This window comes from Paroedura picta, chromosome 4 (genome assembly GCF_049243985.1).
Source record: "Paroedura picta isolate Pp20150507F chromosome 4, Ppicta_v3.0, whole genome shotgun sequence".
NCBI classification, from domain to species: Eukaryota; Metazoa; Chordata; class Lepidosauria; order Squamata; family Gekkonidae; genus Paroedura; species Paroedura picta.
The window spans coordinates 108,844,180-108,858,784 of NC_135372.1; the positions used below are offsets into that span (position 1 = coordinate 108,844,180).

Below are 14,605 nucleotides of genomic sequence, written 5' to 3' on the forward strand. Positions count from 1 at the left end.
TCAGGGAAGGGAAAGCGGAAATAGTGGTTGAGAGGCAATGAGATATTCTCTCTCTCTCTCTCTCTCACACACACACACACACAAGTTCTTGTGGGTCACTCACCTGTAAATTTCTAGAACAAAGTTTGAGTGGCACTAAGACCAGCAAAGTTTAATTCTGGGGATATTTTTATGTATATGCACACTTCATCCAATTTCTAGTCCTCAAGAATGCTGTAAATTTTCCCTAGCGCTGGTTACACTGTAGCTGGAAAAAAAAAAACACTGCCAATTTTTTATTAACAATTTGACTTGTCATCTGAAATTCAGATTACACATATCTGTTCTGCCTGGCCTTTGTTCAGCTAAAGCGATCCTTAAGAATTTTAAGCATTCATAATAGAATTGCAAACTTGCCTAAGTTACTCAAAAGAAATACGTCACTGTTATAATTACTCTGGGCCCAAACCAGTAGAGTTTTGAGAATAGACTTTGGGTCTTAAGAGCATGAGAAGGGCAGACTTTTATTCTGTTGTTGGAAGAACATTTGTTGGTCTATTTGAATTTGAAACAGCAATCAGAATAATCCCCATCTAGAATAAATGTATAAATTGTTATTGGATTAAATAAACAAGTCATTTAGCAATTCCTAGTGCTCTTTTAAATGTAAAAAAGGCAATAGATGTTCTTTCATAAAAGAAAGCTGTTGAACTACATACCAGGGTGACCCAAGCAATATCATTTTAATGTTAAAATACACATTAAATGTGTATTAAAGTATACTCTGTGTTGCTGTAGTGGCTGAGCCCAGGTGTCCAGATGCTTCAGTAAACTGGCTTGTAAATGTTACACCCACAGTATGCAGCCTAATTTTCAGCAGCCTGTTTGTGAAGAAATAAAATCTAAATCTGCCCGCACTCAGTATGCAGTGCCATGTGCCTTTTCTAAATTGGCTCTGAGTCAAAGAATAAAATTGGGATGCTCTGAAATAAGCTTCTTTCATTCACAACTTTTTATTCATATTTCATTAGGGCCCTCTTCGGACAGTACATTTCCCCTAGCATTGTGCCTGGGGAGCAATCATCAGAGAGCCTCAGGCTTCTCTCTCTTCCAGTGCTTTCCTGGTTGGAAGAAGCGAATGACCAAACTGGTAGATCTCATTGTCAGGGCTGCACTGACTGGAGATAGTAAGCCCACTCTCGTGTTCTCTCCAGGGGCAAAACGGAGGTGAATAGTAATTGTACTCCCTGCTTGTTCCCTGCTTAGAGTCCTGGATGTTATCCTGTAGAGTTAGAGCGGGGCCCTCGAGGCTTTGGATTCAGCCTTCGTGGAGGGAAGGAGTATAACATGGGGCTGTTCATTCTCCGACTTGCTGAGGATGGCCCCGCCATCAAAGATGGGAGAATTCATGTGAGTACAGATTTTGAGAGCTTGCCATCCAAATCTGATGACTTTTCAAAAGTTCGTTTTCATGTCTTTTAACCCGCTGAGTTGTGAAGGGTATGTTCACAGCTGCGTTTTTTATTTCGGGGGGAGTGTTCCTAGATTTCATTTCAGTGGTGCTTATCACTGGGGCCCCACTTGCATGGTATTTTCTATTTGCTGAAACCTTGAATTATGGATTCCTGTGTTTTTATTTTTGTACGCACATGTCATTGCATTCATGGATTTTTCTGATCCATCTTGCCAAAAAAGATGGAGTTATAAAGTTAACAGTAAAGAAGTCTTCAGCATTATGAAGGAGTACACTCAGCTTGTACAAAAATAAATTAGCAAATGGGTTTAAGTGAAAACCTAAAATAAATGAGTGTGTGGCACAAATTCACTACTTCAAAATAAATAAAACTCCTCTGATTAATGCAGGAGAAGATGATAAATAGGGGGGAAAAGATTGCTTCTCTCCCAGCAGTTCCCAGTTCATGTACTCATGACATAAAAATACATCACCCTTGGTACATTATAGAACGTACGTGTTCTCATACTCTGAAATCTTGGGGTGGGGGGGGTGGAGCAGAAGAAACATTTAGGCTGCCAATACAATCTTTATGCTCTGCTGTGAGCTTTTATGAACCTCGCAGTATTTCAAGTGATCATCTCCTTTTGACGCTAAGGCCTTCTGAGTGAGTTCATGGAAAAAAGCAAGATGTTGTAGCATGGCTAAACCACTGACCCAGGTGCTTCTGAAGTACTTGATTTCATAGCTTCTAATGGCAGTGTAAATAACTAGTGACTCAACTCTATGGATATAGAGTTTTTCTATTTGAGTCAATTGGACCAGAAAAAAAAATTGAGATTCCCCCAAAATATCCAGATCTCAATACTAGTATTTAGATTCAGAATCTTTTAGAAGCCCCAATTTTTTGGGGGGGGGAGGGGAGTTTCCAATGGACCCTAACCAAACTATATCTCAGGATCTGCTGTGCCATAGCTAGCAACGTAGTCCCTGCAGCACAGCAGATCCAGGGGCTGACTTCTCCTTCAGCCCGGTTTAAACTGGCTATATAAGAAGCCAGCTCCAAGCAGCGCCAGCAGGTACAGTCTGCTTCCCCTGGCACAGCTGATTCTCGGACTGTCTTCTGCATTCCCTTTAAACTTAAAAGGGAGTACAGTAGACGTCTGACAAACAGCAGAAAGGCGGGAGCAATCTACTCCTGCCTCTCTGCTGTTTTCAAGTCTACTGTTAATTCTCGAATATGTCCCAGATTTCCTTGTATTTTGTTCCGTTTTCCTGAGAAAACCCATGTACAGAAAAATACCATTAAGATGTTTTTGAGTATATTTTTTGCCTCAGGTATATCCAAACGCACAGGGATTTATTTGTGTTTCATGTGGTTTGCCAGTAGAAAATGCCTTGGGTTCACTTGGCATGTGGGTTTGGAATCTGTGAGGTACGTAGCATGTATTACTGCCCCAGTAGAATTACTAAATATTTTCTTTCCTCTGTCTGCATTGGAATCCTTGGCATTTGTTTTTGTAAACTTGTGTTCCCCTGCTCAGTGAAAGGGATGGAGGAATCTCACTGCAGCATGTGGGACCCAACTTTGTTCCTTAGGAAAATAACTAATTTTTTATGGAGTTTGCCATTCTCCAAGGCTCTAAGTGTTTAACTATTACAGTAAATATAATCAATCTCCTGTCTTTTTCTTGAAATTGGCTTAACATTCAGCTGACATAAGAGAGTAAGATTGTAATCACACCTCAGAAACCGATCTGTTCTACTGGGAAATCAACCATTCAGGCATCAGAGGGATAACTGTGTCAGTCCTTTGCAACAAAAATAACAAAGTCTTGTAGCACTTGAAAGACAATTCTAGCTTTGTCAGATAAATGAAGAGTTTATTCTCACATGGTATGTGTGTGTGAGAGGGAGTATGCATCTCTATGCATGCCTATGTTTGCATGCCCAGATACAGAAATTAGTAAACAGTGAGCCAAAGTCCAATGAAATATGAAGGATAGCTGTTGAGCTATAATATTTCTATGTAGACTCTTAAATATGGACAAGATAAGAATAGTGATGCAGTCATGACAACAGTTTCTGACTGTTTCTGGCCATAGTGGGTTAATAAGGACTGTGAACTTATTTTCCAAATTGCACCTAAAATGAATAAAATCAAATTTGCTTAAACATGAAAGTTCTGTTCGTGTTGGAATTTCCATTTGGAACCTTTTTGTTCAGATATGGTGACTTGAGGTCTACTGCACAATGTATTGGAAGCTGAAATATTCTGCCACTGCCTTTCAGATGTTACCATTTCTGGTGGCTGATTTGCATCCACATTCTCTTGTATAGAGATTGAATTATTTATTCTATGGAAACAGCAGAACTGCATTGGTGACAGGGAATGCCAATCATCCACTGGGATCTACGTCAAATGGGCTTTGGCTGGTGTGACGAATGCCATTGTGTCATTCAAGTCGGATGACTTTGGCAATACTGAAGGCAAAAGTAGATGCATTTTATTTGGATCAACTAGGTTGGGCTTGTGTGTGCCTACAGATTTTTATAGATGGGTGCAGCATGTTAAATCTGGTAATGTAGAAGTATACTTCATAAACATATAAATAAATAAATATACTGGATATAGTCATATGTGTTCACATAATGGTAAATCTGTTTACAACATCTGTAGAAAAGAGCAAGAGTCCAGAAACACCTTAAAGACTAACAGAATTTGGGGCAAAGAAGAATGCCAGAAACAGCCTGAAAAACAGTTCAGATATATTATGATAAAAACAAGCTCCCAAGGGAGGAGCTCTTGTCAAAATGGACAAAATAAACTAGACAAGAGAAGCTGAGTGACCACTCTCAAGCACCAGTTCCTCAGGCCGCTGTCCTCAAACCCCACAGAGAACTCAACAAAAACATGAAGAAATGACCAACGAACATATAGGAACAGATTTATATGGATACACCAAGAAACCAAGACTGGGCACTTTCTACCTCCTGGCAAAGATACATAAACCAGGCAGTCCTGGACATCCCATTGTCTTGAGCATAGGCACCATCACTGAAGGAGTATCAGGATATACAGATTCCATCATGAGACCTTACATTACTGATACCCCCAACTATGTCCATGATATCTCAGACTTCTTGAGGAAACTGAAATCCATTAGCGATCTCCCAGAAAGCAGCATTCTAGTTACCATGGATGTTGAGTCACTATACACCAACATCCCCCAAAAGGATGAACTACAAGCCATTAGAAACATCATCCCTGACAGCAACAGCAGATCTTGACACTGAACACTGCATGTTTGTTCTCATCCACAACTCCTTCAGGTTTGGTAAGAACTTTACTATCAAACCAGTGACACGGCCATGGCTCCACAGGACACTACTATTTTCATCACAGATTTAGAACAGCGTTTCCATTGGCATTTCCATTCCCCTTTGTTTGAGATTCATTGATGGCATTTTCATTTTCTTGACCCATGACGAAGCCCTAGGTTTTTGCCAGTCTTTCAACAACTTTCACCCCACCATCAATCTACCTATAAATTAATCTACTCAGGAAATGCATTTCCTGGACACTACAATACAGAGTCACAAAGGACACACCAGCCCCAGTTTATACCAGAAACTGACGTATCTATATGTCTTCAGCTACTACCCCCACCATATCAAACCATCCATTGTCTATAGCTAAGCCCTATGCTAAAATCACATCTATTCCAGCCCCTCAGACTGAGATACTCACTTTGAAGGATTTATAGCAGGTGTTTTTACAACTACAAAAGGCCAGAATGATATACAGGGACAGCTTGCTACAATACAAGCCCAAAGAAAATGACCACTGGTGGTCACCGGCAGCTCACAACTCTAGTCAGTCTAATTTTTTAATTACCTACATCCCATGCTGGATAGTGACACTTCCCTTGCATGGGCATTGCGCGGCTGACCTTTTCTTGCTTATAAACAGTTGCTAACGTAAAACAACTTCTCAACTGCAATGATAAACTGCTTAACAGTTGCATGGACTCTGGTATCAAGGCCTGCAGCAAACCAAGATGCCAACTTTTTCTCATATGGATCCAGCAACACTCTCAGTGGGCCAACATCAGCCATTCTATCTCAGGTTCATACTTTTGTTCATCCTCTGATGTGATTTATGCCATCATGTGCCAGCAATGCCCTTTCGCCAGTGTTCCCACTAAGCTGTGCATGTGAGTTGCTGTTCATTAACACAGGCAGCCCAGTTCATCAGCCATCTGGAGCCACACAGGGTCTTGCACAGACCACTGTGGATTTTAAGATTAAGGCAATTATATCAGTATATGAACTGTTCTGCTTAGTAGGGGGGGGAAAGAGGGAACATTGCCTTCTACCCTCTGCATCAAACAAAAAATAAATGGACTTTACCGCAACATTAAAAAAAAAAGTAGGGGGATGTTTAGTTTCATTCCTAAGAGTCACAGTTCAAAGTGGGAATAGAAGGACTGCTGAATTGCAACTGATAACAAAGCTCAAGATAATGTACCTTTCTGGACTGAATTGAGACCTGGGTTTCTTTTTCCATTACCAATGTTGATTTCTTCATTCCTACCATCCCTCTGCATTGCACATCTAACACACTCAGGCCTGCTACTGTCAGTTGTCTGCTATTGTCATTCAGCATCTGAAATCACTCCACTCTCCAAGATTATATTGACAGATGGACTCAGATTCTAGCTGTATGTAGTAAGCAGTGACTCATGTAGAAGTAAGCAGTGACTCATGAAAGCTCATACCTTGCCAGAAATTTTGTTAGTCTTAATGTGCTACTGGACTCTTGCTCTTTTCTACTGCTAGCAGTTTCCTGTTGTAAAGGTTGTATCCTTATTCTTTTAAAAATGGATACGCATCTCAGAAATAGGTCTGGCTTCTAAAAGGATCATAGAAAACAACATTCACTTAATTTCTAATGTCATAACGTTTTAATTCTTTTAATTCTTTATTTTTCACAAAAACCCTGTAAAGAAGGTCAATTTTACTGTTCTTACATTTGATGTTGTTCAGAGAGGAAATAGAAGTTAAAAAGAAATACTCATGTTTGATCTGGATTTGATCACAGTTTAAAGTTGAACACACTATGCATGCACTGTTCCACATTTGCTCCTGTGTGTATGGGTTGTTTGTCGGCTTGTTTCTCTAGGAGCTACTCACCTAGGCAAAATCAAGTTTTTGTTCATTGTTCTATCTGCAGTTCATTCTCCCTGGCTAGCTGTGGATTTGACCAGACTGTTGTTGTTTATCAGAGTATTTAAAAAGCATATGGTGTGCTGATTGATAGAAAACTATACTGATAGAAATTTGTTTTCTGTTGGGTCATTAACTGCAATACATTTCATTCTGGAATGTATTTATAAAGTATAGAATAAATTATATCTGCAAGAGTTAATAGTAGCTATCACCAGATCTTTCTTGCAGAAGCCTTTGTGTGGCTGAATAGCCTGTAATACATTGCTACCACAGTATTTTTATTGCAGTCATCTGAGAGAATGATGACATTTGTCTCCAACTGGCAGTAAGGTAGTTAAGATAATGAAACCTGAAGCCAGTTCCAGATCTGAGCCACAAAAGCTGTCCTATACTATTTCTCAGTCAGTGTAGAATCTTTCCACCTAAGTGCATGTGTTCCCTGAAATGAACTCCTCTAGTATTGCATGGTCTTTTCAACTTCCTATTAAATAGCTGGAGAAGGAGTACTGTAAAGCTTTGTAAACTGTCCCCATTCTTAAATACAGAAACTGCTCCATATAACTGGGTTGAAACACCACTTTGTCCTATGTTTTAAGTGCTATCTCTTCAATCCCCTTCATTATACCTGGGATATCAGACTTTAACACAGTGCTATGTAAAATTTATACTAGCAAGACTGTTACGCAATTCACAAAACTGAACTGCAGATTGTATGACGTGGTGACACCTGGTGGCAAAGTGACTTAATTGCAATCACACATATCACAATTCTTGCCTTGTATGTCCCTTTACCCTGACACCCAACCCCACCCACCCAGCAGTCCCATTACTACTCAGTCAGGAGTTGCTATCAGGATGCACTGTTCTGTATTTAGAAAATGCCTCCAACTATAACCACCCGATGTGCTCACCAGAAAGAGACCCCAGCCCTCCGGTTCAACGCCTGTTTCCATTCCACCCTCTCCTTGTTGCTCATCGTGGAAGCATCTAATCTTTCTTAGCATTCCTAAAAATGTTATGATTCTTCCTTATTTCTTTTGCACCAAATCCCTTCAGAAGGAGGCATCTCCACAGTCCAGCTCTGTCAGACCTTCAGAACGGGTATTTGTTCTCTCATTCTCCCATTTTTCACTTAAACCTTATAATAATTGTATGCATTTCATTTTGCCTCCCTGTTCAAGATCATTCAGCATAATGCTTAAAAAAGCAAATATTTAAATTGTGTAAGAAATTCTGGAGCAGTAAACAGCTGATGCTGTTCAATAGTACCCATTAGCACCCACATGTGGAATCTGTTTTAAAAGTGATGCTGATAGGGAAGACAAACTTATCTGTGCAACATTCTGCATGCTCACCCATCTGGCTTAAACTGTACCCTTAAGTGCTAGACATGCCATGTGAAAACCCCAGAGGTCAGCTAACTTGGGCTAATGTTGCACTTATATACCTATGTTGCACACAAAGCAGTATTGCATGGGTAGTCACCCAGTTTAAATAAGTCACAGTGACATTTCCATATGGGGGAGAAAGGCCAGGCCGGTGCCCCTCTGGCATTGGGGCTAATACTTGCTTCAACATGATGTTGGTGTTGGCCAAGCCCAGGTCTGGCCTGAATCAGACCCTCCATTGTCCCACGGCAAGGAAATGTAGATATTTATGCATTCCCTTTTTTGCCACAGGTGCCAATGGGGCTTATCTCAGGCCAGGCCCATTTGGAAGGGGAAGAGACAGGCCTTCCAGGATTGGCTCCTCCCCCTCCCACAGCATCCTGGAAGGGACAAAAAATATCCCAGTTGTTTCTGTGGTGTTTCATGGCAGCACGGAGCTGACTGGAGCATTTTAAAAAATTTCATGAGGATTTTTAAAACTAAACCCCCTCCCACCCCCACTGCAAAGCACTCCACTCTGGCTGCCTCATGTGGAGGCAGTAATCCGGAGTGGACCGGGGCCCACGGAGAAAACCTTTCCCAGTCTAGCCCAGGAAGTATGACGGAGGAACTGGAAGCAGTCTGGTGCAATGGCTACTGTGCAAAATAGGTCAATGTGTGTGAAATGTCACACAAGTTCTTCTTGCTTGCTAGAATCACAGCTATATTAGGTCAACATTAGGGAAGGACTGCAGAAGACAGCCCGAGGATCAGCTGTGCTTGGGGGAGCAGACTGTTCCTGCCAGCTTGGCTTGGGGCTGGCTTCTTGTGCAGCCCTGTTTAAACCCGGCTATGGGAGAAACCACCCCCAAAAGATGCTGTGCCACAGGGAGGAATCTGCTAGCTGTGGCACAGCAGGTCCTAGGGATAACTTCTCCTGCTGCACTGTTTAAACCGTGCTGCGGGAGAAGTTAAGGCAGCCCCAGGATCGAGCCGGCATTTTTTTAAAAAACTAATATTTTTGCTTCTGATGTATTGGATGTGAAAAAATTAATGATTTCCTAAAAATACCAAATCCAAATACCATATCATTATTGGGTCCAGAGCTTCTTGGGAATTCTGAATTTATTTCAGGTCTGATAGATCCAAACAAAAAAATATCAGTTAAAAATTTGTATACCCCTAGTCTATGTGGCTCACAAGAGCCTCTTGTGGCGCAGAGTGGTAAGGCAGCCGTCTGAAAGCTTTGCCCATAAGGCTGGGAGTTCAATCCCAGCAGCCGGCTCAAGGTTGACTCAGCCTTCCATCCTTCCGAGGTCGGTAAAATGAGTACCCAGCTTGCTGGGGGGTAAACGGTCATGACTGGGGAAGGCACTGGCAAACCACCCCGTGTTGAGTCTGCCATGAAAACGCTAGAGGGCGTCACCCCAAGGGTCAGACATGACTCGGTGCTTGCACAGGGGATACCTTTACCTTTACCTTTTTAGTCTATGTGACTTTGGGTCAGCTTTAGAATTTGGCGCTGCATGTTAGATTTCTGGAGAAGTGATAGAAGAATAAGCATGCATTTAGGCAGTGAGGTGTGTGGTAAATCCAGCATATGTTTATTTCAGTATAGATTATGCTAGGGGGTTGAATTAAGTATGATAAAACCAGAAGTTCATCCACTGGATGCTAGGTAGTGGTTTGGGCAGGCGCAGAGAGGCTTCTGTCTGCAGCCGCAGCGGCGGAGGATATAAGCAGCTGGTTAGCGCCTTCCTCCCCATCAGGAGAGGCGTTGCCTAGCTCCTTGGCCCCAGCAATGCCCCGTGGGATGCAGAGAGCCTTCTTTCTGTGGCTCACGGGGGCAGGGGTCTTAAGGAGCTGGGCAGCGCCCCTCCCCATCGGAAGAGGCATGGCCCAACTCCCTGGCACAGCACAGCTCTTTGTGCCCTGCAGGGGCAGGGTCTTAAGGAGCCAGGCAGCATCTTTCCCCATTGGGAGAGGCGCTGCCCAATTTCCTGGTCCTGGTACTGTCCTTGCAGAGCACAGAGAGGCTTCTCTCTGCAGCCCACCAGGGCCGGGGGCCTTCTGCCTACATGCTAAACTTTCAGAAGGCTCCTGGCAGGCAGGGCCTTTAGAACATTTAGTTTATCGTCAGAAGCATGAATCACTCTTTATGTATACAGATGTATTGATGCGTTATACTGCAAAACTGAATGATTGGATTTGAGATGACGGTGATAAAAATATGATGGCTGACCAATAATATCAGTCTTTACTATGCTTGAAAGAGAAGTATGTTATGGAAAGAAATTTTGTTCTTATCACATTACTAAATATAGGAGCAGTAAAACAATGTCGACATCTCCATATTAACCTCTGTACAGGGAAGCATATTTCAATATAGACCAACATTTAGGTTTGTGGGAAATGCACCTAAAGACTTTTCTGTAGACTCATTTTTATGGAGAAGTTGCTGTCTAGAGAGTTGGGATCATTTACAATTTATGTTCTAAGCGTACCAACCTCCAAGTAGGACCTGGAAATCTCCCAAAATTATAGTTTATCTTCAGACTACGGTTCCCCTGGAGCAATTGGCTACTTTGGGGGAGTTGACTCTATGACATTACATCCCACTGAAGTCTTTCTCTTCTCCCGGCCCTCCCAATCCCTGGATTCACCCTCCCCAGTCTCTGGGAATTTTCCAACCCAGATTTGGCAACTGTATTATATTCCTATTTTCTCCTTTTTGCCAGAGAGGTAATAAATGCTAGAAAAACTACCTTAGAAACTACACTAATTCAGTAGCTTTTAACCCATTAATCTACTACCACCCACCAAATGTACATTATCTTCCAGTGTACCGTAAGCCAGAAACAGGGAAGGACATAAAAACAGCACTCCAGACAAGGCAGTTTTATTTCTGTGATACCAGGATTTGTTCAATGACACTTTTGTACCTGATGGCCATTATTAAAGATTCTGGTTAAGATAGTATGTGTTAGAAAAGGTGAAGGACAGGATAGCCCTATCACAGCGAGAGAATGGTTTCCAAAAGTATGTGAACTAATGCTTTTAATGAAGCTAATAGCTTTTTAAATAAATCCCAAGCTGCACTTGTTGCATTGAATGGATATGGATGTCAGTTTTGTATACAAAAAATGTTATTTACAACTTATAGTAAATTTGAGGCTTCTGAATATAACTTTTTAATCTACTTTTACAACTCTTGATTATTTATATTATGGGCTGGATCCAAAGGAATTGATTAAAGGCACACAACCTGTAAATGGGGGGGGGTGTTAAAAGAAGGAGCTAAAGTACTTCTCCTAAACAGCAGGCATTTGAATATTCTTTGTAATTTACTCTGGGTGCTTTTCTCTCCTCAGGTTGGTGATCAGATTGTTGAAATCAATGGAGAACCAACTCAAGGAATCACCCATACACGAGCCATTGAATTGATTCAGTCTGGAGGAAATAAAGTTCTCCTTCTTTTGCGACCTGGAACCGGCTTAATACCAGACCATGGTAAGATGCTGGAACTGCTGCCTTGTCTACAGAGCTGGTGGATGAGACAGGGAATTCATATTTACTTGTATTTCATATTGAGGATGCTGCTGTTCTTCATTGTTAAAAACAATGAGGAAACAGTTAAGTCTGCCTTCTCCTAGGGAGGCAGGTCCATGAACCTGACTGCATTTAGACATTCCTACTCACCCCCTTTCTGTTCTTACAGTCTTTCAAATGTCTTCCTGCTCTCTACATTTTTATATCTTTCTTTCCAGCAGTAGTGTTGGGGTGGGGGAGTTCCTCTCCAAGGCTCTGTATAGTGGAGGCACTGTTTGAACTCATCTAATCGTTTTCATACCAGCCATCTTCAGCCGACACCCTCAAGAGAAACAGTGATGCAGTGGGTCTGTAGCCATATGGTCACTTGCAAGTCCAGCCACACAAGGAAACAGTCACTGTGGGTCATGTTGAGAAGCATCATAAGTTCCATTCCTATGCATTGATTTCATTCCTTTCAAGAAATTCATGCCAAATGTTCTCTTTCTAATGGTAACCCCAACTTTGATTTGTATTGCTACAAAAGTAGTTTCTGTTATATCTTGGTCAAATCCTTTGTCTCTTCCCAAAGTCCATTCTATCTTTGATAGTGTTCCTCAGTGTTTGCCCGTAAATGAACTGGCCTAAGTAAATGAATGAAGCAGCTAGATGTATGTCCTGTGGAGACTCATCACAATGCAAAAAATGTGTTCTGACTCGGTTAACAGTGTAAATTTTTCAAGATCTATCCATGCATGCAGTATCAGGCCAGGGCAGGAAGCATTCATTATAAAGACACGTGTAAAGTGGCTTCAGAGAGATGAATCTTCATTTGTATAAGATATTGTGAGACTTATAACCTGTCCTTGCCGGAAGCATGTTTAGGTGAAGAGTCATCCCATAGATCCTGTAAAAGGGGGACAGCAAGGTCCATTCAGCTGACTTACCTGCCCAAGGGTATTGGTATTGCCCTTTTAAATTCTTCTGACTGTTTTCTAATACTGAAAAAGAAATGGAAGTTTGGTCTGCCTTAATGTTCTCTTCTCCATCTTGAGGAAGTCAGTCATTCACATCTGCTGAGTTTGCAACCTTTGGAAGACCACAACTCGTCACATACCTGTCTGGACTTGTACATAGTTTGGCCATTTTCCTGCATGTTTTTCTCAAATTATAATCTTCTTTCCCTACACGTACATAAATCTATTCCTTTGCTTGTGGGAAATATAGGTTAGAACCCACATCTTGGTTAGCTTAGATTCATTTTTATCTAGAAAGAAATTAAGTCCTGAAACCCATCTGGTAAGGGGGTTCAAGAGCATCTAACTGTCTTCTGACTGCCTTCCTAACAGAAAAGCAAATGTCCTCGTAAGCCCTACTGCCAGTTCTGCTCTCAGATATTGCCGGAGTCTGGGCATTCATTCACTTCAGGAGCTGGAGCCAGTCCACTGTCTTGTCAGTGAAGTAAATAATATATAAGAATAACTCAAAAGCCAGTAGGATATGTTTTCCCAGGAGCTTTTTAAACATTTATTTTTTGCTTTGCTAGTGCAAAATTTCCTATGTAAATGTTTTTAAAAATGTAAATGTATTTCTTTTCCACACAATTTCCTATTTCCTTGGGAAATTTCTGAAGCAGTCTCATAGCATAGACACATAGACATTAAGTTATGGATGTAACTTTTCTCAGGGCATTTAAAAAAGCAGGTTCCTTCTTAGATCCTGGTTACCCAGAATTTCCTTGGGAAAGACTGCACAGAAATGGATATTCCTTTTAAATTTAATTTTTCAATCGGTAACTTTCCGTAAAGTGATTATGCAAGCAAGCTATGTCTCATTGAGCTTTACCACCTGCCATCTTTAGCTAGTAATGCATAGTGGGTAATCATTAATTCCACACACAGTTTCAAACGCAAAATATATTTGCATTTTTCTTTACTTGCTAAATAAACATGTCAGACATACTTTGCAAAACAATGATGATTTGATCATACAGTAACAAGCCATTCTGATTGTGACTGGTAGAATTTGCAAGCAAAATGGCAAATGCAGAAACTATTGGATGCGCCTATAAAAACTCTGATTTGACTTGTATGAGAAAAGTGTTTGAAATCAAGAGAAATCCCAAATCCCAATTTTAAATGTGCTGGGGAGGAGGACACTGTGTTTTGGAGGAGCATGTGCTCTCAGAGCAAAATGATTTGTTCCTTCAAATGTAGTTTTTGTGAGAGCGACTAGAGCATTTTTCAGTTGTCGTGTTCCTGGCACTGTGACCACTCATAAGGAATGAAAGTGCTGTACACAATCCTCTGAGTACTCACGATTATCATTTCTTCTCAAAGGGGCAACATGTAGATTTTTAGCCTTGGAACAGCCATGGCTGAAAATTTATGTGTTTCTTTGAGAAGCGGCAATAAGCGTAGCAAAAGATTGCATCTGGTATTTCTCATATATGCAGGCAACGTAGCAACTGAAAAGGGACAATATAGTCGTATTTATCTGTGACAAGATGATGTTAACAAAGATTTATTAAAGCTGCCACTGGACTCCAGCTTTGTCGTGCTACTTCAGATAAATACAGCTACCCACTTGAATCTAAGATGATGTTAAGAATGTTTGAACTCGGAAGCTCAGACCCAAGAGACTGTTTTGTATGTACTACTTAAGCAAAGTAGTAATGGACTGTTAATGAAAACATGAAAATGCTGTTAATGAATACAAGAGCTGAATAATAAAGGATATCATATGTAGCTCTAATCTCCGTGGAAGGAGATGCACCCATGGTGGAACACTTCAGAGTAAAATGAAACAATTAGATATTGTTCTGTTAGCTTAGTGAGACCTTCCATGATGTGTGCCTTGGATTAATTAGCATTAACTCCCTTTCCCAACTCTGGCACAGCTAATAGAGGTAGAAAAAGTGGCCAATTTTGTTGGTCTTAAAGGTGCCATTGGACTTAACTTTGTTCAACTAGAAAAAGTGTAGCAGAATCACTTTGTGACTTTTAGACCATTTATGCACTGGGAACTTCACTGCCCCAGATCCCAT

At 41.1% G+C, this 14,605-nt stretch overlaps 1 protein-coding gene across 5 annotated transcripts in view; it reads left to right on the forward strand.

The window, feature by feature from the left end:
• MAGI3 (membrane associated guanylate kinase, WW and PDZ domain containing 3) overlaps nt 1–14,605 on the forward strand; it is a 172,417-nt gene that overhangs the window by 148,091 nt on the left and 9,721 nt on the right. For 3 of the 5 annotated variants that reach the window (XM_077334930.1, XM_077334932.1, XM_077334933.1), the window contains 3 exons: nt 1,246–1,389; nt 7,721–7,765; nt 11,403–11,541. In XM_077334930.1, the coding sequence (XP_077191045.1) occupies nt 1,246–1,389; nt 7,721–7,765; nt 11,403–11,541 (328 nt within the window). The remainder of the gene's footprint in view (nt 1–1,245; nt 1,390–7,720; nt 7,766–11,402; nt 11,542–14,605) is intronic. The other 2 variants (XM_077334931.1, XM_077334934.1) reach the window with 1 other exon arrangement.